Source organism: Coffea arabica, chromosome 8e (assembly GCF_036785885.1).
Source record: "Coffea arabica cultivar ET-39 chromosome 8e, Coffea Arabica ET-39 HiFi, whole genome shotgun sequence".
Taxonomy (NCBI): Eukaryota; Viridiplantae; Streptophyta; class Magnoliopsida; order Gentianales; family Rubiaceae; genus Coffea; species Coffea arabica.
The window spans coordinates 15198408-15222178 of record NC_092324.1 but is presented as its reverse complement, the minus strand read 5'-3'; the positions used below and the strand labels follow the sequence as shown (position 1 = coordinate 15222178).

General features: G+C 37.0%; 2 protein-coding genes across 2 annotated transcripts; both read left to right on the top strand.

Moving 5' to 3' along the window:
* Positions 1-19920: 19920 nt before the first annotated feature.
* On the top strand, positions 19921-20550 carry LOC140012670 (pentatricopeptide repeat-containing protein At4g04370-like). Its single transcript, XM_072060951.1, has one exon. The coding sequence runs from the start codon at positions 19921-19923 to the stop codon at positions 20548-20550; it is 630 nt and encodes a 209-aa protein (XP_071917052.1).
* A 1255-nt stretch (positions 20551-21805) lies between these two features.
* LOC113704545 (aspartic proteinase CDR1-like) lies at positions 21806-23170 on the top strand. Its single transcript, XM_027226438.1, has one exon. The coding sequence runs from the start codon at positions 21806-21808 to the stop codon at positions 23168-23170; it is 1365 nt and encodes a 454-aa protein (XP_027082239.1).
* The last annotated feature ends 601 nt before the right edge of the window (positions 23171-23771 follow it).

Genomic DNA, 23771 nt, shown 5'->3' with positions numbered 1-23771 from the left:
AGGTTTTGGACGTGGGAACCATAATTGTTTTACCTTGGTTGTTCTTAGGACGTGCCGGTGATCAAGGGCGTACTTCGGGAGGAAACTTTTGAAGTTGTTTTGCTTGAACTGGTGAGTGTACCACTCGCATGATTTGTTGCTTAACTAATTTATTTGTACGTGAAAATTTGTGACTTGAATGACTGTGGCTTCCGTTTATTCTGGACGAGATGAGAGTGTATTTTATCACACTCGTTTCTCTCGACTATTTGACTGGTTAACTGTATAAATTTGAATATATTACTTGTGCATGATTTGATGTCGTTTGGAGGCTTGTATCCAACAACCTTACTATGAAATCTGAGCTCAAACCTCATTGGTAGTTAATCAAATAGAGCCGGCAAGGGCTTGGTCGAGGTAGATTGACGATCTATGAGGAACTGTTACTGATTATCTGCATACTGAAACCCTCTGATATTTGGTATACTCGAGTATTACCACCTTTATTTCTGTTAGATATTCGGGCCCGGTAAGGGGTATGTTTGGTGGATGCAATTTGGTGTAAAGTGGGGTCTACGGTCATGGTTGCTTCTTTAAACGTTGACGGAGAGTCAATGAGTTTGGATCAAGTACTGCAACGGGAATTTGGCTCTTAAGAGCCATCTGTATCCTTTCTATCTGAATTACTATGTCTAACTGAGGTGTTTGTTCATCTCTCTATTTGGTGTTTATATTTGATTGATTAAAAGTGAAGTTCCATGATTCTTGACTTCTTGAACTTTTGGTAACTCATTGAGCGAAAGCTCACCCCCGTTTCCTTTATTTTCCTTACAGAGGACAATATTTTGGAATCGTGAATTTTGGAGAAAAGAGTAGAACTAGTTATAGATATTCTTTTTCTTAAACTCCTCTGTAATAGTAAACCCTAATTTGTACTTTGATACATTATGGATATCCTGGCTTGTATTGCTAGTTGAACTGTTGAACATTCCAAAGTATATATATATTAGGCCTGTTCATGTATTTTAAGTGTTTTTGGTTGAGATATATGTCTCTAGGGTTTTACATGAATTTCTTTTGAAGCGGTTGGAAGCTGAGTGAGTGCGCAACTCGAGCAGAAACAAAAATGTTTTAGAGGCAAGTCTCTGCCTCGAATCCGACCGTATATCCAGCCAGATCTTGGCCAGATACATGGTCGGATTTACAGGGGCGTTTGAAAAAAAAATTTGGAGGCCTCTGCCTTGAATCCAGCCAAATCTTGGCCAGATTCTAACGTGGCTTCTGTTCTTTTCGCTTGTTCGTTGGAGTGTTGATCGAAGTTCTATTGCACCGTTTAGGTTTGTAAGTCATGTTTTCGACTTAGTAGTCCAGGCGAGAGCTGGGCAGGCAGTTCGCTAACCCTTGGGGTACGCCCTAAAGGAAGATGGGGCTGTCACAAACTCTCTGCATGATAACCTTGATCACTACCACACCCTGAGGCAAGATTCACAATCACAAAAGATTTAAACTCAGTAGATTTAACTTGCCAAAACATACACGTCTAGTATTCCAAGGTATTCCATATACTTCTCACTTTGAGCTCTAGACTTTAAGATAAAATCCAACACAAGTATTATAAAAGTGAGGAGAGCAATTTAAGCATCCAAAATCACACCAAATTAAGGTTTAAGACCTAGAAAAGTTTTCCCAAAGTTCCAAGTCCCACTCAATTCATTTGACAAAATTCCCAGCTTTGGTGACATTCTTTGAAAAAGTATAATTTGAGTTCCGTAGGTTGAAAAATCACAAAACTTATGCCATTAGAAAATAAATTCGAAGCACTAATAGGTTTTAAAAGAAATCTTCATGAAATTCAACTCATAGGTTAGTTAAATTTCAATTCAAACTCACTGCTGTCTCATGTGCAAAAACATAACAGTCATGATTTTCAAGAAATTTTGCAGATTTGCTGGTGTTTATAGGAGTTGTACTAAACCCTAAAATTTATTGAAAGCCCTATGAGTCTAGTTTTAAATGCAATCAACGAAACTCAATTCCGACTTTCCTATACGAAGTTGTAGCCAATTTTCCAAAGTTGCGCAAGGCTTCCTGCGATAATTTTCCAGTAAGCAATTAGTTTGGAAAACTAGGTTTTTTCCTTCTTAAACCTCTTTGTTTTGGCTCAAAACTAACACACATGCAAAGAAATAGATTGTAACAAGTGTTTTGAATAAAATCATATGCAAGAGGAAAACAAAATACTCTAAATCCACACCTTAACCCATACTTGACCAACAAGGAGAAAATCCAACATTATGTCTCCATATCTCTTCAAGTTAATCATCCAATTCAAATCTTAGTTTCATAGTAAATGAACTTCAATCGAGGCCACAAAACTATCAACTTTGAACATATATAACAAGTTCCAAATCACTTACACCAAAGCTGAAATTTTTTCATCTCAAAGCTGGAATTTCAAACCAAAGCATGGAAATATTCATATCAAAGTTGTCCAATACATTTCAAAGCTGAAATTGCAAGCTAGTAAACAAAACCATGAAATCTTCTAGAAAGCTTCCATAAAAGTCATGTCTTTTTCACCCTAAAGCAACATACATCAAGTAAACTGAAAACCTAGTAGTAACATCTAGTAGTTCATCAAGTAAATTTAGGAAATCATCATATATCAAAAAAACCTAGTAGTTCCTCAAGTAAAACTAGTAAATCATCATATAAACATCAAGAAAGTTAGGTTTTCTAGCAAAGTTTACCTCTTGACCTCCAACCCCAAAGATGACAAGCAAATCAAGAGGGATGCAAGATTTTCTGTGACAGCCCCACTTTCCCCAAAGGTGAACCAGAGGGGTCAGCGAACTGCCTGCCCAATTCTCGCCGGGGCTCACTACAATCGATAATTCAAAAACTGAAAATATTTCAAATATTTTCAATATATATTTAAAGTACTCCAAAACATTAATACTTAAAATTAGCTAACCTTCAAGTTTAAATACAACCCAAAAGAATATGTACTACAGTCATTGCTATAATACAACTTGAAGTCTCCAAAAGAAAATAATTTAGTATTATTCGTGGGCACTCTCGGTCTTGAACCCTGTTAAGGAAAACAAAGGAGTGGAATGAGCTAAACAGCCCAGTGAGGTTCCAAAACACACAAGCAGTTCTAATAAATCAAGTAAATTAAGCATAACGCATATATGGTTCAAGGTTTCACATTGGCACATTAAAATGAGACATCTATCACTTTATAGAAATAAACACACATTAAAAGGATACGGTGTTCACGTGAAACTATTTCGGTCAGCTACACCTTATATGTGAGGACTCGAAAAATTTCTTATTTTTATCAAATATTAATGGTTAAACTAAGTATTTATCCACCTGTTTTCCCCAAATAATTTATTACAACCATTTTAAATCCATTCGTATGGAAAAATGTCTTCATTATGCTTTTAAAACGTCCCGGTAACAACTTCAATTTTCGGAGGATTGTTTAGGTGAGAAATAATGAACACGAGTGTCTCAAGGTGATATTATATTCGAGAGTATGATTATCCTGGGGAAATTAAGAACGGACAATAGCAGATTAAGAAAAGTTAATCGAGAATTAAAGGTGATTAAGTTCTAACTGAGCATATACTACTCACGCGTGGATAGTTTTCCAAAAGACGCATGGATACAAATTTATTGGAGATTTGAGGAGTTAATACTCGACTCATGTGAGGACTCGTAAAACTTCTATTAAAACCCTATTTTGAGTTTATTTAATTATTTACTTGTTCATTTATTCCGAGTATTATTTTCTAGACCTATTAGACCTAAATACATGGTAATATAACTTCGTTATATTTTTAAAGTGACTCGTTTCAAAAATTAATTTCCTGGAGCGCGTTTAGTAAAAATAGTGAATAGTACTTGGAGATTTTATCCGCGTAGTAGCACAATAAGGTTGGAATATTTGAGACTTGTACTATGGTCCTAAAATAGGTAATCTTATGAATAAATATTCAAGTGATAGTTAATAGTGCAATCGTTATAAGAATTTCTCGGAAGTTTCGCGTTATATCGTTAAAATTGACGGTACGCGTTTTCACACGCGCGACTTTATTTGAGGGACTTTAGACCCTTATTTCGGGACAATTAAGAGTGAATAATATTTACATGAATATATATGCATTGGAGGTTTAGTGCATTAGTGAACCAAACGCGCGAGAAAATCGAGCCGTAATCGCACCAAACGGCCCCTAATGAGAGTTGACTTTTGGGTGAATTTCCACCACTTATTTCACCTTCTCTTGGAAGCTAAAAGAAATCAGATCACTCTCCCTCTTCCCACTCCTCATAGCCGACCAAACACCCTCCTCTCTCTAACTCCATTACTTCAAAATTTCTGCTCACTAATCTCACTCAAAACCACCCCAAATCATCTCCAAATTCAACCAAACTTGCACCACACCTAGCTTGACACTTGAGGAGCATTTTGAGCTGCAAACAAGGGCTGGAAATCACGGTTTTTCTGGGGTAATAGAGGGCCGAAAATTCTGCTGAACATCAACCCAAAGTAAGTGATGATCTACTCTTGGAAACTTGAAGTTTGGAAGCTATCTTACCTTGTTAAGTTCATGCATGCATTTGGTTAGCTTGATATGGATGTAAAATGTGATAGTGGGCTCTTTGTATTCCCACACTTGGGTTGTTGTTGCTGATTTGAGGATCAATGTTGGATTTAATGGTAGTTTAATGGTTATAATGATGGATTTATGGAGTGTTATTGTTGGAAATTCAAGTAGAGGTCATGACCAGAAATTTGCTGAATCTGCCCCTGTTTTGTTCGGCCATGATAAGGCCCATTTTTGGTGATTTATTGGCATGATCCTGATGTGTATATGTTATATTATATGTGTAGAAAGTTTCGTTGGAAAACATTAACGTTTGGATGGGCAAATGAATTTATTCGTGAACTAGGCATGCTGGAAAATTATTTTCGGGTAAACCTGTCCAGTGGTCGTAATTTGGCCATAACTCTGTCCTCGGGTGTCGAAATCAATTGCCGTCAGTGGCGTTTGAAACTAGAAATTCCTAGCTTTAATTTGAGATAAAATGAACGTTCTGATTCTTTGTGAGTGATCCGAACCAAATGTTTTAAGTTAGCTGTCCTGTCTCTCGGATTTGCTGGAATGGCTTGTAGAGGCAGCAACTTGAGGCTCAATTTTGAGCTGGTTTCTTGCCGAATTTCAGAACATATTCTTCTGTGAACTTTTAGTTCCATGAATGTATTTTCTAACGCCGTAAAGCATGCCTCATTCCGAGTTAAATTGATTGAGTTGTGACTAAAACAAGAGGACTGCCCTGTTCTGGAAAAACATAGTATTTTGCACTGATTTGGGAAAAACTTGGGAATGATTTTATTAATTGAAGTTTTGATGCTCATCACTTACCAAAGGTATCATGGATGTGTCTTAGACCTTTGTTTCACAAATGAACCATGGTTAGATAGTTTTCTTGGTTAAACGATTTGAACTTGGGATATGAAAGTCACAAGGCAGATTGCCTTAGAATTTTTCCTGAACTTTGGTTGACTAATTAACTATCTTCCCGAGGGTATTTTTCCCTGAAATTTGATAGGGAAATACCTTGCATATAGAAGTAAAATACTGCCAATTTTGGCACCAATTCAAGTTCGTTTCGATACCGAATTAAATTCCTAGTGTTGGAGGTTCAAAACTGGAAACTCTTCTTCAGTCTTGAATCTTCCTCAACTTCGGGCTACCGTATCTCGGTACTCGAAACTCCGATTCTTGATCCGCTTATTTTGTTATAAACCTCACTTGTAACACTAATTGAGCTGCAAATTTCAGAGGCCGGTTTGCATCGTGTGAATCGTGCCGAATTTCCGAAGTTGGCCGAAATACAACTTAATTCTGCCATGAAAACCAACCCTGCATCTTCAAGCTCATTTTTGACCACTTTTCACTTCGATTCATGGAAAAGTGTCTTCTAGAAACTTATAGTACTTTCTAAGAGGTTTCCAACGGTATAAAGTTTTCCAATTCTTGACTTGTATTGAGCGAGTTACGATTTTTCAAAGATTCATAATAAAACTGAAAATTTTCCAATTTCAAAGAAATAGAGTTTTTCAAGAACTCTTTATTCTTTTGATATCCTTAAACGTTTTGCTCTCGATTTTCATGATAAAAACTCAAATAATGTTGTACATAATAAAAGGCAAGTTGAACCTCGATTTACGTGTAATTGAGGTTCCTTTTGCGAAATAATCCTTAGATTGTACTAGTGTACGATCTTCCTTGAAAAATGGGTTAATTGTGTGACTATCCACTATTAATTGTCAGGCGCACAAGAAGGTATTCAAGAGGATCTTACTGTGGACACTTGAACTCCTAGAAAATAATTCTTATTGAATTGCTCGGTGAGTGTCAAGTGTGTGAATCTGTGATACTTGCTTATTTATGGTAATTGTTGGAAGTTTTAAAAATAAGGGCGGGTGCGTACTTTACCGCACTCGTTCTAATTTCAAATGAATGAATGAAATGTATTGAATGAATGAATGAAATGCAATGTTATGTTATGATTATATAAGTCGTTGGAGTGAACCTCCTCGACTCTCAAATGAATGGGGGACGCCCAAACTCATAGGCCGACCTTAGACTCGAGCCAGCAATGGGCTTGGTCGGGGACTTATGCGTACCATGAGATATAAATGAGCTTGACCTAATGAGAGGTCTTGCTCGGCATACTCGTTGAGTATCGCCCAATAATGGACATTGTGGGCCCTTGAGGTGTACGGTGGACGGAGGGAAGTAAGTGGTGATCTACGGAAATGGAAATACCGACCCGGTTGATAGGAGGGTCAACGCGGGAAGGTATACGAATGACATCGGCAGAGCGAGTGGAACTTAGCTCCTGAGAGCTACTATATCCTTGAATTGTTTCTGATTACTTTTCCTGTTCGAATGATCGATTATTGAAGGGACATGATTTTATTTATTAAATTTGGGATTGCTATTTGAACAAAGTGCTTGCATGTGTGTTCTTGGCCTCACGAGCGTTTAGCTCACCCTATAGTTTTGTTTTCCTTAACAGGACCGAATCTCGGAGAAGTATGGAGAAACCCTTCGTTGTACTTTTGTTTAGGAATTCCTACTATATTTTGGCTAGGCCTTGGTTTGGGTTGTACTTTTGGAATTGAAATGTAAAAATTTGGGCCCTGACGTGTATTTAGAATTTAAGTCGTATTATGATTACCCAATGTACTAGTTACATGTTAAGTGACTTGTTAAGTTTGAACGCTTCCGCATTATTTGTATTCATGTTGCTCTCTTCGAAATGTTTAGTTCGGATTTAAATTGAATGGAATTGCTTGAGTCCTGGCAAGAGCTGGGCAGGCGTCCGCGGATACCCTTTGGTCCGCCTTAGGGAGATGTGGGGCGTCACATTATAACTCTAATAATTCCCCCGATTTGTCTGGCTATCGCCTTATTCCTCCAGTGGTAATATTCGAGTATACCGAAATGGTGGCCCAGGGTTCCAACCTACCCGATCGAGCCCAATCCTGACTCGAGCAGGTTAGCAACCAAGGGCAGGGCCCAGTTCAGCCAAGAGCTTACAACATGCGCAACTAATCAAATATACCTATAAACGGTAAATATTCACAGTTAATCGAGCAGGTTATAGTAGGTCGAGTGTGATAAAGTACGCATTCGCCTTAAAACGATGGAAAATTACATAGGAGCAATTATAGAGAATACTTAACACTTAAACACGAGAAATATGAAGTAAACATATAGCAAAACTATTCAAGTCACACACATGCAGGAACACTTATAGTTACGTGCGATATGTTTCGGTTCTTGGATAATACCCTTGATTACCCTCGAGTCCTGAGGTAAGAACCACATGTTTATATGAAAGTGAAAAACAAGACCTTAAGGTGTTCGTGTGACAGCCCCACCTCCCCCTAAGGCGAACCAAAGGGCTCGGCGGACCGCCTGCCCAGCTCTCGCCGGGACTCACTACAGTGCTCAAATAAAATACATCACTCACATCCAATAACATAGGGTACAACCTCAAGAATAACAACATAACATTTTTCAAACTTAGAACGAGATAAGATATATTACAAATCTCAAGTAAGGGTATCATTCCCCGAATAAGACAAAAGTCCTCAGTTCTCAAATAATTACATCAAATACTTATCAAGTGAATCGAATTCAAATTATATATGAGATATCCCTTCAGGCACTAATAACTCAATACAAGCGCTTTCTTTGGCCTCGAGCCCTGTGGGGAAAAATTATTTTTGGGGGTCACTAATTAAGCCTTAGAACTTCCACTTCCAAACCTGTTAAGGAAAACAAATTGGGGTGAGCTAACGCTCAGTGAGACCAAGGGAAAAACATGCAAGCATGCGAGTAAAGACACAATATAAAGCAATAACTCGAGTAACAAGTAACTGCGAAACATTAAGCAAGTAGGGAATTTAATCACAATAAAAGGATACGGGAGCTCTCAGGAGCTAATCCACGCGTGATCCAAGCTCAGGTAGTTGACCCTCCATCAACTTTCACAGTTATCCATGTAGAACTCCACTTACTACTCCAGCCACCATGACACCCTCTTGGATCCGTAACCAAACAAGCATGTAGGTGGTATCACTTAACAAGTATACCTAGCAAGACCCCTTATTTGGATCAAGCTATAACACTTCCCAAGGTTCACCAAGTTTCTCGACCAAGCCCTTGCCGGCTCGAGTTACAAGGCTAGCCAATGGGTTGGGGCGTCCTCCCCATTCACTTTCAGGTCGATGAGACAAAGCTCCAATCGACAAGATTTGGTCATAGCATTGAGACGGGATGAGCGGTACCTCCTACCCTAAAAGGGCATGATACATTCTGCCGCTCAATGCTCACAAAAACACTTTCATTTGCTTCACATGTAACACGTATCACTTATCAAGCAAGCAATTTCTCCAAGCTAGGATCAAAGCCCTCTAATGGATGATGAAATTTGGAAGTGGATTGAAGTAATTTTGTAAGGATTTTGGCTAGATTTTTCTTCCCTTTTCTTCTTCCTATTTTCGGCCAAATAGAGAGAGTGAAGAGAGGCGAGAGAGTGAAATTAGATTTTGTAAGGAAAGTGGAGAGAATTGGTGACTTAATGGTCAACTCATGCTAGGTCCGTTTAGGATCTTCGCGTGTCCAATTTTCGCGCTCGTTTGCAACTTTTGTGCACTAAACCTCTGAGGTAATTTCCCTAGTACATTACTAGTAGTCTAATATCATGTTCTTAAAATCTCCAATTAATCAAATTAATGTGCCTGTCGGGGCCTTTTCGGCACGCGCGCATATAAAGGTCAAACTTAAGGGTTTTCTCGTTTGAACTTGGAAATTCAACTTATTCGATTCTAAAACTCTAAAATATGATAATCCAAGTATATATATGTAACAATAAAAAAATCACGATAAGCAATTCATCTTGAATAAATTTGGGCATTAAAATAATATGCGCGTAAAGAACCAATCGGTAAAATTTATTTTCAAGAAATTCATGTACTTTAGAATTTATTTATTTTTTTGGGTAACTCGAGTACGAAATATTTTTAAAATGACCAATTTAACAATATTTTGAAATAATAAAATTATGGGTCCTCACATCCTCTCCCCCTTAAGAGAATTTCGTCCTCGAAATTCATACCTTACCTCAAAACTCCAGATGTCATTTTTGCATCCCACTCTTACGAATTGTAAAACTTATTCCACATTAAATATCACGTAAGTCTTGTATTCTTAATCTGTTCACGACGAGTGAGATAACAATTCTTTCATGCGGTTTACAGATTCAATTGCCTCAAGAAATTTGTCAATTCAAGAACAAATGCTGTAATAGCCCCTTTTAAATTGGTATACGCAATGCACTTTACATATCTCGCAGATCAAATTCGATAAGATCTTATTAGCACACAAGTTTTGTCCTACTGGACCTTAACCCTAATAATCTTTCAAAATAGGTAGTAAGAGCCCTCAAGAATCCATAACTTCAAAAATCATATCCGGTTCCGTATACATGTATGCAGATATCGAGGTACTAAATGAAACCTTAAATTCAATAATATCTTATTGTAGTCCCAAGTCATTTATGAGTATTATCGCCAGTTTTTTTTTTTTTACCCGAATACAACTTAAAGACCCAAATCCATTAATGCTACTGGTGTATTCATTACTCCCAATGGCATAATTGAATTTCAAAGTGCTTACTTTTCTGATGAACTAGCCTTAATCACATCTTCCTCTAGAATCCTCAATTAGTTGTAGTCCTATATTAAATCTAACTTGGAAAGTACTACAGTCTCTTGTAGATACTCAAATGATTCATTTATGCAAGGTAAAAGATATTTATTCCTAATACCCACTTGATTCCAGCCTCGATATTATAGACATGGCCTTCTCACAAGGCTATAAGCGTAATAAAATTTAGATACACGAATAAGTCATGAAGTTGATTAAATGCAAAGTAAACTTTCATTTGCTATAAAAGACCATAATAGTTTCATCAAGTTAGGATAAGTTTATCAAATCATTTCAAAAGAAAAGGGAATAAACAAGATTGTAGCGAAACATGCTAAGTCATCCATGTTCAAAGCAACAAAAAGATTTCATCCATTTGCTTAATCTTGACTGTCAGCCTATCAACAACTCAAAGCATCTAAATGAGTAGCAAATCAAAATTTAAAACTTAACTATCCACAACCTATAAATTCTCACGCATCTAAGTCATCCAGGTATATTTACTCTTACCTCTCCACGAATTTCATACGTAAGAAAATCCACACACACGAATAAAATAATACCCCTTGATATAATGATATGTACTTCCATTCTAAGGTCTTACTCACGTATGTAGTGAAACCATAAATTATACGCCATATGAAACAAGTTCCAAACCCTGACTAAAAACTGTTACGCACTAGTAGGACCAGAATCCTTTTCCTCAAAAGTTTGTCTAAATCAAACCAATCATGACCTACAAGATAAAGTCGAGACTTTTGACGTATTTTGAATGTATATGTGGCAAAATGCAATTCAAAATTTTCAAAATTAGAGTTAAAGATACAAATTTTCTTCATGATCCAAAACTAAATTTTCTTTGTAATAGATTTCAATAATGTTTAACCATAATCATCAATACATATTTCAAATCTCTCAAATAGATTTAAGAAGATTAATCATGCAACTTAATGCATGAATTTTAAAACATATACATAATAATCATAACATATACATGGAGGGTGTTCCAACACTTTTCCTCAAAGTTTCAAGTTAAACCTATGTTCGGGTAAAGCGTATATTTTAGAAAATACCTTTAAGAAAGATAAATAGACATGTAGGTTCATATTCGCATAACCTGTGATCCAACACCTTTACCACCCTTTTATATCCAAACCAAGAGCTAACTCTACTAGTACACAAAGTCCGATCATTTCTAATCTCTGATTCATAACAAATAGGCATTCATGTTCCTAAGAAAATATTCGAACTTGAACTCTATCTGATTTCGATTCTCAAACGAGTTCAAAATGTGTATACATATATATATATATATAAATTTTGTGAAAAAGTAAAACAAGTGAATCTGGGTATAGTAATAGTCAAGTGAAATTGAAAGCGCTTTTGTTCAAGTAGAACAAATAGGTAATGAGTTCAAGTCATCTCACCAAACCAACGAAATACTTTTGGAGTTCAAACTTTCACAAAAGTTGAAATATGGCCATAGGACCACTCATAATATACGTATAAAGCAACTATTAAAATTTCGCACAGGAAAATCTCACTAAGTTCCCAACTAGGTTAATCCATTATACACTGGTAGATCTAATCTTCTGGTTTATTCTCGATTCATATTCAGTACTAGGGTCTCATTAAATTATATAAGACTATCCATCAATTTTTCTCATGAGTACGGGGTTGTCTAAGCCCTAGGCCACGACCCCTTTTTCCCATTCCTGCTTCCATACTTAATAGAAGTCTATAAGCGCAAGAAAAGGAATAATTAAGCATAAAAGAACTTAATGCATATACAAGTTGCAAAAATATTTAGAATCAAAACATGCTTCTTTACATGTATCAAAAGTTATAGCATGAGTTAAGAAATCACAAAACAAGCCCAATATGTCAAATACTATATATAGGCAATTAAGTGCCACAAAATATAGAAGTATATGCAAGTAGGGTACAAAAGGTCTCACGGCGTGCACCACCCTTCCTAAGTCCATAGTTAAACCAAAGGGTCCAAATATCACTAATTTCAATCAAATCACATGCCTTTACGAAATTAGATCCAATCAAACCATAACACAAGCTGAAACCAAAGGTTATCCATTCAAATTCAAACTTTAATGAGCAAGCCATCAGCCAGAGCACCATCATCTCCAAGAATAACCAGTCTTAGGGTTTTATAGTTAAAGCCTCAAGCTCCAAGTTCAAACCCAAGAAATAAGTACAACTTGCTAACTTACGTGTCAAATGGAAACCAAGTCAATTCACACTAACTTCGTGCTCTTGAAAGCGGTTACTCTATATCTCAAAGTTCCCTCAGCCCGTACACCTAAAAATAGGCTCACTCTTCTGGAAAACCAAGAATTTTAAAACATAAGAAGAGTATTTAAAGTAACCAAAAATCTTATCAAGTTCAAGATTTACATTATAAAAACATAAGTTCGCCATTCTTCCGAAAACTCAAGATATATATTTTTTTTTGTGTAAAGCATAGACAAATTCAAGTGTGAGAATACACCAGTATACAATCAAGGGGGAAAACTTAGTTTAGAAAAGTTTAACCTTGTATCAGCCCATCATATACAAAATTCAACAAACTCATCAGTTATTCACAAATTTTCAGATTGAAATTCAAGTAAAATTCACATATTTACCAAAATCGGAAAATTATACTTACTTAAAGCATATATATATTATTTCCAATCATCGTTTGAAAATAAAACTAGTACATCTTAGTTTTTCTTTAGAATTTCAAAGCAGAAATTCTCTAGGAGGTAAATGGGTGGGAAAATGCATTTTATTCCTTTAATACTCTTTTATCTTGGTTCAAAATCATCATACATGGAGTTTGACCATCAAATCTCGGTCTGTTATCCTCCATAGCCAGTACTAATAATTATCTCAATTCCTTCCACACTGACAAGTATAATAATAATTCAAATTCGTCCAATCTTTCACTAGTAATCTCTCATCCCATATTTTCCATCAATATAACATCACCTAATTCCTCAATTTCATTTCTACAAGTCCCAAGTAAGAAACTCTCAAATAATCAATTTGTTTAACCCCTAGGATACAATAGGTCCTCATTCACATAATATTCAAATTAATCCCACAGTCAGGCATCCTAAACTTTAAGCCGAGGATACACTACAAGATCTAGAGCTTAAGCTCTGATACCAACTGTGACAGCCCCACCTCCCCCTAAGGCGAACCAAAGGGTTCGGCGGACCGCCTGCCCAGCTCTCGCCGGGACTCACTATAGTCCTCAAATAAAATACATCACTCACATCCAATAACATAGGGTACAACCTCAAGAATAACGACATAACATTTTTCAAACTTAGAACGAGATAAGATATATTACAAATCTCAAGTAAGGGTATCATTCCCCGAATAAGACAAAAGTCCTCAGTTCTCAAATAATTACATCAAATACTTATCAAGTGAATCGAATTCAAATTATATATGAGATATTCCTTCAGGCACTAATAACTCAATACAAGCGCTTTCTTTGGCCTCGAGCCCTGTGGGGAAAAATTATTTTTGGGGGTCACTAATTAAGCCTTAGAACTTCCACTTCCAAACCTGTTAAGGAAAACAAATTGGGGTGAGCTAACGCTCAGTGAGACCAAGGGAAAAAAATGCAAGCATGCGAGTAAAGACACAATATAAAGCAATAACTCGAGTAACAAGTAACAGCGAAACATTAAGCAAGTAGGGAATTTAATCACAATAAAAGGATACGGGAGCTCTCAGGAGCTAATCCACACGCGATCCAAGCTCAGGTAGTTGACCCTCCGTCAACTTTCACAGTTATCCATGTAGAAATTCCATGTACAAGGCAGAAATCTTGACCGAAATTCCTCCAAGAAAACTGATGAACAGTCCCCTCTTCCAAGCTTGGATCAAAGCCCTCTAATGGATGATGAAATTTGGAAGTGGATTGAAGTAATTTTGTAAGGATTTTGGCTAGATTTTTCTTCCCTTTTCTTCTTCCTATTTTCGGCCAAATAGAGAGAGTGAAGAGAGGCGAGAGAGTGAAATTAGATTTTGTAAGGAAAGTGGAGAGAATTGGTGACTTAATGGTCAACTCATGCTAGGTCCGTTTAGGATCTTCGCGTGTCCAATTTTCGCGCTCGTTTGCAACTTTTGTGCACTAAACCTCTGAGGTAATTTCCCTAGTACATTACTAGTAGTCTAATATCATGTTCTTAAAATCTCCAATTAATCAAATTAATGTGTCTGTCGGGGCCTTTTCGGCACGCGCGCGTATAAAGGTCAAACTTAAGGGTTTTCTCGTTTGAACTTGGAAATTCAACTTATTCGATTCTAAAACTCTAAAATATGATAATCCAAGTATATATATATAACAATAAAAAAATCACGATAAGCAATTCATCTTGAATAAATTTGGGCATTAAAATAATATGCGCGTAAAGAACCAATCGGTAAAATTTATTTTCGAGAAATTCATGTACTTTAGTTTTTTTTTTTTTTGGGTAACTCGAGTACGAAATATTTTTAAAATGACCAATTTAACAATATTTTGAAATAATAAAATTATGGGTCCTCACAGTTCGCACTTAAGAAGTGAAGAAACAAGAGGTTGGTATATAATTCTTAAATGTATAATAAAGAATAAAGCGAGTTGTTTTAGCCTTGAATCAAGCCTTTTCAAATTCAAAGTTCAAAAGTAAGAATGGAACCATGAGCAATCAAGTTCTAGGTCAAGAATTAAGCATAATAAAAAACATTAAGGTTTCTCATTTAAATCCAATGAAACATCAAGTACAAGGGAAACTTGTATCCTCCATGAAATCGAGTTTAAAATGAACCATCAATCTCAAAAGGAAGTTGAATGTTCTTAAAAGTTCGTTTCTTAAGAAATCAGAAAATTTCAGCTTTATGCGACAAAACTTGGAAAATCAGATCTTGAGTTTAGTATGTTCAAAAATAGAAAACTTTATACCATTGTAAATTAGATTCAAAGTGCTAAAAGTTCCCAGAAGACACTTTTCCAAGATTCCAAATAGAAAGCATTCATTTTTCAATCCAAAGTTGCTGATACACGGAGACAAGACAGACCCAGCCTTGGTTTTCAGCGATATTTGGAAATTCGGTAAAATTCACAACAAATGAATCAGCTCTGAAATTTATAACACAATAAGATTCCCAAATAAAGTTTCAAACAGAACAAGCGGAACTAAATTCGGAGTTTTGAGCAACAAGATACAACAGTTTGAAGTCGGTTAATTTTCACAACCTGACTAGTGAATTTCCAGATTTGCGGAGCAATGTTTGGGGCATTATTTGGGCATTGAAATGGTATTGAAATTACACCAAATTTGGTACACTTAAAAATCCATATATGGACTATATCTCTATCAAAATTTAGATAAAAACTTGCATGGGAAGGCAGTTAACGAAATGACCAAAATTTGTGAAATTTTCAAAGCTAATCTGCCATCCTATTTTTCTTTTCTTTTCAAACGTTTTGTCCAACGAAATCAGCCCCAATTCACTCCATCTTTTGCAACCAATATTCCAGAACCATTTAATAAGTAATTTATGGTTAAATGACACTAAAATTTTTGAAATATAAATCCCAAAACAGATTTGACCATTCGGTCAACAAGGAAGGGAAAATCTTCCAATTTCCAGCTGTGTCGCATTTTCGAAGTCAAACCATATCTAGCTCTGTACAAATCCAAATTGAGAATGGTTTATGGCATTGGAAACTAGGTTCAAAATGTTACAATTCATCAGAAGGAATCATTTTGAAAATCTTTTCACAAGTGGAACAAAATCGAGCCACAAGATGCAGCTTCCCAGTTTCATTCGAACACATAGGCAAAGCAGGACAGTCCACTTTGCCGGCTCACTACGGATCACTCAAAATGAACTAGCTGGGGATTTGTATACCATTGGAAAGCTACGAATGTCTAGTTTTGAATGCCACTAACGGCACTCAATTTTGACTTTTGTACAAAGAGTTACGTTCGGGCAAAGAACCACTGCCCGAGTACCCTGCCATACGTTTTCCAGATTTGAATCTTTACCAAAACTCAAGTTTTGAGCAACCATTCGATACAATTTTTAAAAGGCACTTTATACACACAATATACAATATATATCCATCAATTTCACAGCCAACCAAGCATCAAAATTTCAAAATAAAAAACAGAACAACATGGACAGAATTTTCGGCCAGCTTGCCTTCACAACTTTCCTTCGATTTCTCTCCACTTTCTAACCATAAACATCTCATTTATCACATAAACAACCACAATAAAACATTAAAGCATCAAGTCAGCTACCTAGAGGCCTCATCAAGACAGCTAGCCTAGGATTTAAAGCGAGAAAAATGGTTCCTCAAGTCCGCTAGCCTATGAGTGCGATTAGGGTTTCAAACCCATGAAGATTAACCGTTAAACTTTGAAGAAATGGAAAGATTAAAGAGATGGAGTGATTACCCTTGGAACCCTAGATGAATATCAGATTTTTCCACCGAAAATTCTCCAAGAAAATCCACAAGATTGCTCCTTGCTCCTAGCTAGAGTGGTACTCCAAGTTGTGAGTGATTTGGTGGAGGATTTGTGGGTGAAATGGAAGCTAGAAGATGAAGTTTTTCCTTCCCTTTGTTCTTCCTTGAGGGCTGGCCGAAAATGGAGAGAGAGAAATGAGAGAGTTGTGTGTTGTGGCTTGTCTTGGAAGATTGGAGAGAAAAGTAGCTAGGAAGATTTGCCAAAAAGTCAACTTTGAATAGTTGTCGGAATAGGGTTTCGTACCACCAATTTCTCTCGAGTTTGATACACTCATGCACAAATCCTCCAATGTATTTCCTTTAACACTGTAATTACCCACTCTTACTAGTTTAATATTAATTTCTCAAATCTCCACTTAGTTGTACTAACACGATTATCGAGAAACTATCGACGCGCGCACGGTAAAAGCTTAATTGGAACTCACTCACTTCTAATTCCTCAATTAACTTTTCTTAGTCTACTATTAATTATTCTTAATTCTCCAAGATTATTGCATTTCTCGAATCGAATATTGTCTCAAAAAAAAAAACGTGTATTCACTATTTCTCGCTAAACAAGCCGCAGAAAAATTAAATAACACTAGGGCAAATAATTATAAAATAAACTAAATTAAGAAATAAAACATGAGTCCTCACATTTTCTTCTTCCAAAACTTCACCAAAAGCTTCCCTCCAAGTTAATCTCAAGATTGATCGGAGTAGATTAGGATTTTTTGTTGGATTTATAATAATTCAAGCAAGAAATCAAGGCCGGATTTTTTTGTGGCTTTCTCCCTCTTTTCTTCTCTCCAAATTCGTCCAAGGCCAAGGAACAAGAAGAAGAAATAGTAGAATGATAAGAGCTCAAGTTGGATAAGAAGAAAACTTGGTCTTGGTCAAGGGTTTTGATCAAACTTGGTAGGCTAGTTGACAAATGGCAAGGAAAGATGTATTGTCTATTTTTTGTCTCTCTATTTGTCTCCAATCACTAACATATCTAATGCTTCTATAATTAATTCTTAACACCTCTTGTCACATAATCCCTTGTACACAAAACTCATTCTAATCTACCAAATTTATTGCACACACCTCACTAGTCGGTCACACTAGTGTAATGCACTATGAAACATAACATGCACCAAATTAAACATGCACCAAGTTAAATAATACAATAGAAGAAAAATCATGATTCAACCATAAAAGCAACCAAGAATTTAAGGCAAGTAAGTTCAAATAAGAGCTATAAAGACAAGTAAAATTTCGGAGCCTCACAGCAAGTAAAGGACATAATATTTGTAATAGTTGTTTCTCATGGGATCAACCCGATATATATTCTAAACTACTATTTGACATGTATACTTGCAATCAAACGAGTATATTTTGGATTAAACTTGCACTTGGATTGAGAACGCGTCATCTAGTCAGTTAATTAAATCCCAACTGCATAGGAAAATTGCAATACTCTAGGTTAGAGGTGAGTTTGGCTCCCACTTATTTACCATTCCCTCTCTAGCCGGGGTGGCCCCTAAAGTGGTCTGGAGTAGGCCTGCTCACGACTCGAGCTGCTCGCGAGCAGCTCGCGAGCAGCTCGAGTCAAAGCTCGGCTCGAGCTCGGTCAACACGAGCTCGAGCCGTTCGTCAAGACACACGAGGCGATCTCGAGCCTTCATTTCTTAGGTTCGATAGCTCGACGAGCCGCTCGTTTGGCTCGAGTACATGTGAAATTATAAAAATACCCCTGAATCAATTAAAATTTACAACTTTCTGCACACTCTAAGGCTCTAAGCTACAATCGATTTCGGCCACAGTAATCTAAACTTTCCTCCTTCCTTCGATTAGGTTAACTTCTCTCCGCCGCCGACCGACTGTCCCAAACTCCCACTGCCATCGCTGCTACTGCTAGCTCCCTCTCCAGTCTCCACTTCCTCCCATTTCGGCTTGCTTTCCATTGCTGCTACTGCTATCTCCATCTCCACCACTTCCTCCCACTTCCGCCACTGCCATCGCTGCGCAGTAGCTCCATCTCCACCACTTCCGCCAGCTCCACTTCAGCAACCTCCAAGTCGCGCAAGAATCTGAGTGTGTAACCTACTGACGGACGAGGATCTGGAAGGCCATCTCCGGGCTTTGTCTAAGCTTTTCCAGTGTCGCAAGTGTGCCACCCGCTGAGCCCATCTCCACCACTCCCTACCGTCATCCTCATATCAGTCCACTGGAATTTGTCCCTAGATTTTGCAGGTATGTACTGAGGTTCTTTTCCTTTTCCTTTTCCTTTTTCTTTGGAATCTAGAAGGTGATCCACTTTGCTCTGCTTTGAAGTAGTAATAACAAGGGGTAAATGAAATTCGATGTCATGCTTTTTGGTACTGTCTTGAATCTCTTGATGATAGTTTGCATTCTTCCCCATTTATTGCTTAAGGAGAGGGGGGGTTAAGGGTTGGACTGAAGACAATTTTCAACGTTAATCTTTCTGCAAGTCCCGGGCCATCTCAAAGGGGGGTTGTGCAACTTAATCAACTAGGCACTGGGACGGTTGATCAAAATACTGAATTGGCGCTACTTGGCATAGGGAACTTTAGATTTTATTTTTCCTTACTTTAATTGAAGAAGATATTCGCCTAATTGCTGACTCATCAACTGCAAAATACTGCCTAAACATGGACTTGCGAATTGATTACTGGTATTGTAGTGAGCTGGGTAATGTCCATTTTCAATTACTCTAGAGGAAGTATAAAAGGTCTACTTTTATGATTAATTTTGTATTGGAAATTAGAACTTTCCCAGATTGTGGGTCATATCATACGATTTTGATTTTGGTAGGATATAGGAAATGTATGCAGTAAACAAGGGCCTGGTACTACGTCAATTTCATGGCCATAAGCATTTGTGCAACTGGCTGTGACTTGGTTGCCAGAGGTGGCGGATGCTAAATGTATGGCTTCCATTGATATTTCGGAGCAGGGAATGGAGCGGCTGCAATTAAGATTTTTGGTACTGAATTGCTTAAGATTGAGTGTCGGTGCAGTTATCATTCCATAAGATTGGGTCCACTTATTGTGTTTGTTTCGCTACAGAATGTTAATTCTATTTCAGACATTTATACTTGAAAATTTGGTTATGTGGACAACAATGATATCAGGGCTTGTACAGAATGAGCGTGCTGATACAGCATTGGAAGTCTTTAGGCTGATGTTAATTTCTGGAGCGATGCCATCCAGTGCTACATTGGCGAGTGCTATTGCAGCTTGTGCTCAGTTGGTGTCATATAAACTAGGGACTTCACTTCATGGCTATATCATGAGGCAAAATATAGCTGTTGATGTTCCTTTCCAAAATGCACTTGTTACTATGTATGCGAAGTGTGGCTACCTAGATCAAAGTTTTGTGGTTTTTCAGATGATGCAGGAAAGAGATGTTGTATCCTGGAATGCAATTGTTGCTGCTAATGCTCAAAATGGGAAATTAAGAGAAGCTTTCTGTTTGTTTAATGAAATGAGAACAGCTCTTATAAAGCCTGATTCAGTCAGTGTTGTCTGTCTTCTTCAAGCTTGTGCTTCTATAGGGGCATACCAGCAAGGGAAGTGGATTCACACCTTTGTCATTAGAAGCTGTCTTGAACCATGCATTAGGATTGACACAGCTTTGGTTGATATGTATTGTAAATGCGGTAACTTGGCTATTGCTAGGAAGTGTTTTGATAACATGCCACTGCATGACATAGTTTCGTGGAGTATAATTATTTTGGAGAATTTGTATTAGTGGACATTTGGAGAATTATGATTGTATTAGTCAATTAGTGCTGTTTCGTGCTTAAATTTCCAGAAATTTTCGAGCTATTTTCGAGCTCGAACTTGAGCTCCTAACGAGCTAGAAATCGAGCTGTTTTCGAGCTTCATGCGAGCCAGAAAATCGAGCGCAACTCGAGCTATTCGCGAGCAAGAATTCGAGCTAAGCTCGCGAGCCATAAACGAGTCGATCTCGAGTTTTCCTTTTCTTACGTCGAGCCGAGCTCGAGCTCTATTTTTCGAGCTCGACGAACTCGAGCTCGAACTCGAGCTCGCATATAAACAACTCTAACTCGACTCGATAAGTTTAAAACTCGACTCGACTCGGCTCGTTTGCACCCCTAGTCTGGAGTAGCAGTAGGAATATGAAAAAAAAATCCGATGCCCCTCTTAACCAGTGTTGGTGATTGGCATTCACAAGATGGAACTTTTTCCAAGTTAATCTCAATTTTTGGAAAAAGCTAACACCTTAAGGTCCCTCTAAGCTTCTCATGTGTGCTTTTTAACTAGTTTAAAAAACATCTAAATCTTAGGCTTCAATTACACCCATCTCAACTAAATTCCATCATATGCTCTTTTTTTTTTAACACCGTCAAATACTTCTTTCTTCCAAGAAAACGAGTGACCTTTTGGCGAGTTTCATTAGGTACTCATTAAACAAACCCTTTCAATGTTCATTTCTCAGTCCGTTCCTTCATTCAAATTCATATCTTTAGAAAGAATTCATTCCCTTTTTTTTGTTTGTTTCTTCAGTTTAGTACATTTGTACAAGTAATGATAGCCAATGAAGGAGATGACGAATAAAACACATGATCCTGAAAATACGTTGCAAATCAATGTATCTAGAAACCAAATCCCATTCATTGTGCACATAAGCAATAAATATTGCCAGGATCATTCCAAAAACCTTACGTAATTCCTTTTCAATCAGAAACAAATAAGCAAAGTTCCATCCACGCCCCTCTGAATTCTTTCACATTCTGTATTCAAATCTCAAATTTGCTTATAAGTTTCTTTTTCACACATAATAAGGAAACATTCCATGAATACTCCATTAAAAATCTTCCACATTCCGTATTTCTTTCTCCATTTTTGCTTCCAAAACAAATCTCCTTGTGACTTTCCATATTCTTCCGTTGAACCTTTAGGTTACTATAAGATGGTAGGAAAAGAATACCAATCAGATTCATATTTTCTCCAGGCATCAATCTTCTCAAAATTCCTAAACCATGGCTGCAAAGATTTCTGTTTTCTGTGTCTTTTCCACGCTAAGATTCCTTGTAACCTTGATTCTTATCTCTGAATTTTCACTCATTGAAGGAAAAACTGGTGGCTTCTCTGTTGATTTAATCCATCGTGACACTCAAATATCCCCCTTTCATGATCCCTCCAAGTCACACTACGAACAACTGAATAATGCCTTTCACCGATCGTTCTCTCGAGCTGCATATTTCAAGAAACGAACTTCTCAATCTGATTCCAACCATGCACTGGATTCATCAGCACAAATCCAATCCTACATCACATCTAAGAATGGGGAATATCTAATGAAAGTATCCATTGGAACACCGCCAGTAGATGTTCTAGCAATTGCTGACACGGGCAGCGATCTGACATGGACACAATGCAAGCCTTGTAGTCAATGCTACAAGCAAGATGCCCCATTTTTCGATCCTCACAGAACATCAACCTACAGAGAAATATCATGCGAGTCTGCATCCTGTGCTGCTGTCGGAACTTCCAGTTGTGATGATGGAAACAATTGCGAGTACAGGTTGTCTTATGGAGACAATTCTTACAGTATTGGTAGTCTTGGTGCAGAAACGTTTACATTCAAGTCGAGTTCTGGAAAAAATATTTCGATCCAAGGAGTTGTTTTTGGTTGTGGGCACCAAAACGATGGCACGTTCAATGAAACTGCTTCTGGAATCGTTGGACTTGGAGGGGGAGCAGTTTCTATAGTCACGCAATTGAGCAAATCAATTGGTGGAAGATTTTCCTACTGCTTGACGCCTTTGGTTTCTGAATCAAACGTTTCAAGCAAGATCAAATTTGGCAACAATGCTGTAGTTTTGGGCTCTAACGTAGTTTCAACTCCATTGATCAAGAAAAATCCGGACACTTTCTACTTTATCAATCTTGAAGGCATTAGTGTTGCAGATAAGCAGATTGCATACAAAAATTCGTCCTCGTCCAAGTTGGATAACACCACTGACGAGGGGAATATAATTATAGATTCTGGAACAACCTTAACATTCGTCCCTCAACAATTTTATGATGATTTGCAATCTACATTGAAGGAATCCATCAATGGTAAACAGGTATCCGATCCAAATGGCCTCTTGGGCCTTTGCTATCAGGTGGAGGATAACATCAAGTTGCCAAATCTTGTGGTACACTTTACTGGTGCAGATGTTGTATTGCCTCCAACTAGTACATTCATTCAAGTGAGTGAAGGGACAATTTGTCTCACATTTGTTCCTTCCGATGATATTGCCATTTTCGGAAACTTGTCGCAGATGAATTTTCTTATTGGATATGATCTTATAAACCAGAAGCTCTCCTTCTTGCCAGTTGATTGTACCAAATATTAGTAGAGAAATTTGGTATGCTTTTAAAGCAATTGTCTGCAGTTTTATTAGATCATATTGTGATTCACATTTCACCGTCCAAATACTGCTGTATTTTTCTGCTATGCTAGTTTGAATTTATTGTGATTAATATTCCAAAACTCATCTGTTTTGACCCCATCTCAAGCCAGATTGGGTCCTTTAAACTATACTTGTATTCCCATTTTTTCTTTTAATTTTAAAATGAGATACTTTAATCCTTGCAATATAGAATTTGTCCCAAGTAAGTAAATTGTTTAACTGAACCTTAGATGTTATGTCTAAATGAGACAAAATTTTATACTTTAAAAAGGACAAAAGTGAAATGAATTTTGTACTTAAGAGATTAAAAATAGAATAAATTTTTATATTATAAGAATTAAAGTGGGCATATTTCATATTTTAAAGGGTAAACTATTCCATTTTAAAGTTTAAGAATAAAGTAAGAATTCAAATATAATTAAAAGGTACAAAGTAGAATTAACCTATACTGTATTTGTGACAAATGCTGCCGTGCTGTGAGATAGCATTGGAAATGTATGTTGAAACAAGTTTTATTTGATTTAGATTAAAAGGGTAATCGAGA

What these genes read in the sequence shown, in the direction of transcription:
- LOC113704545 (XM_027226438.1), top strand. Translation starts at nt 21,806, where the DNA reads ATGGCTGCAAAGATTTCTGTTTTCTGTGTCTTTTCCACGCTAAGATTC.
- LOC140012670 (XM_072060951.1), top strand. Translation starts at nt 19,921, where the DNA reads ATGATATCAGGGCTTGTACAGAATGAGCGTGCTGATACAGCATTGGAA.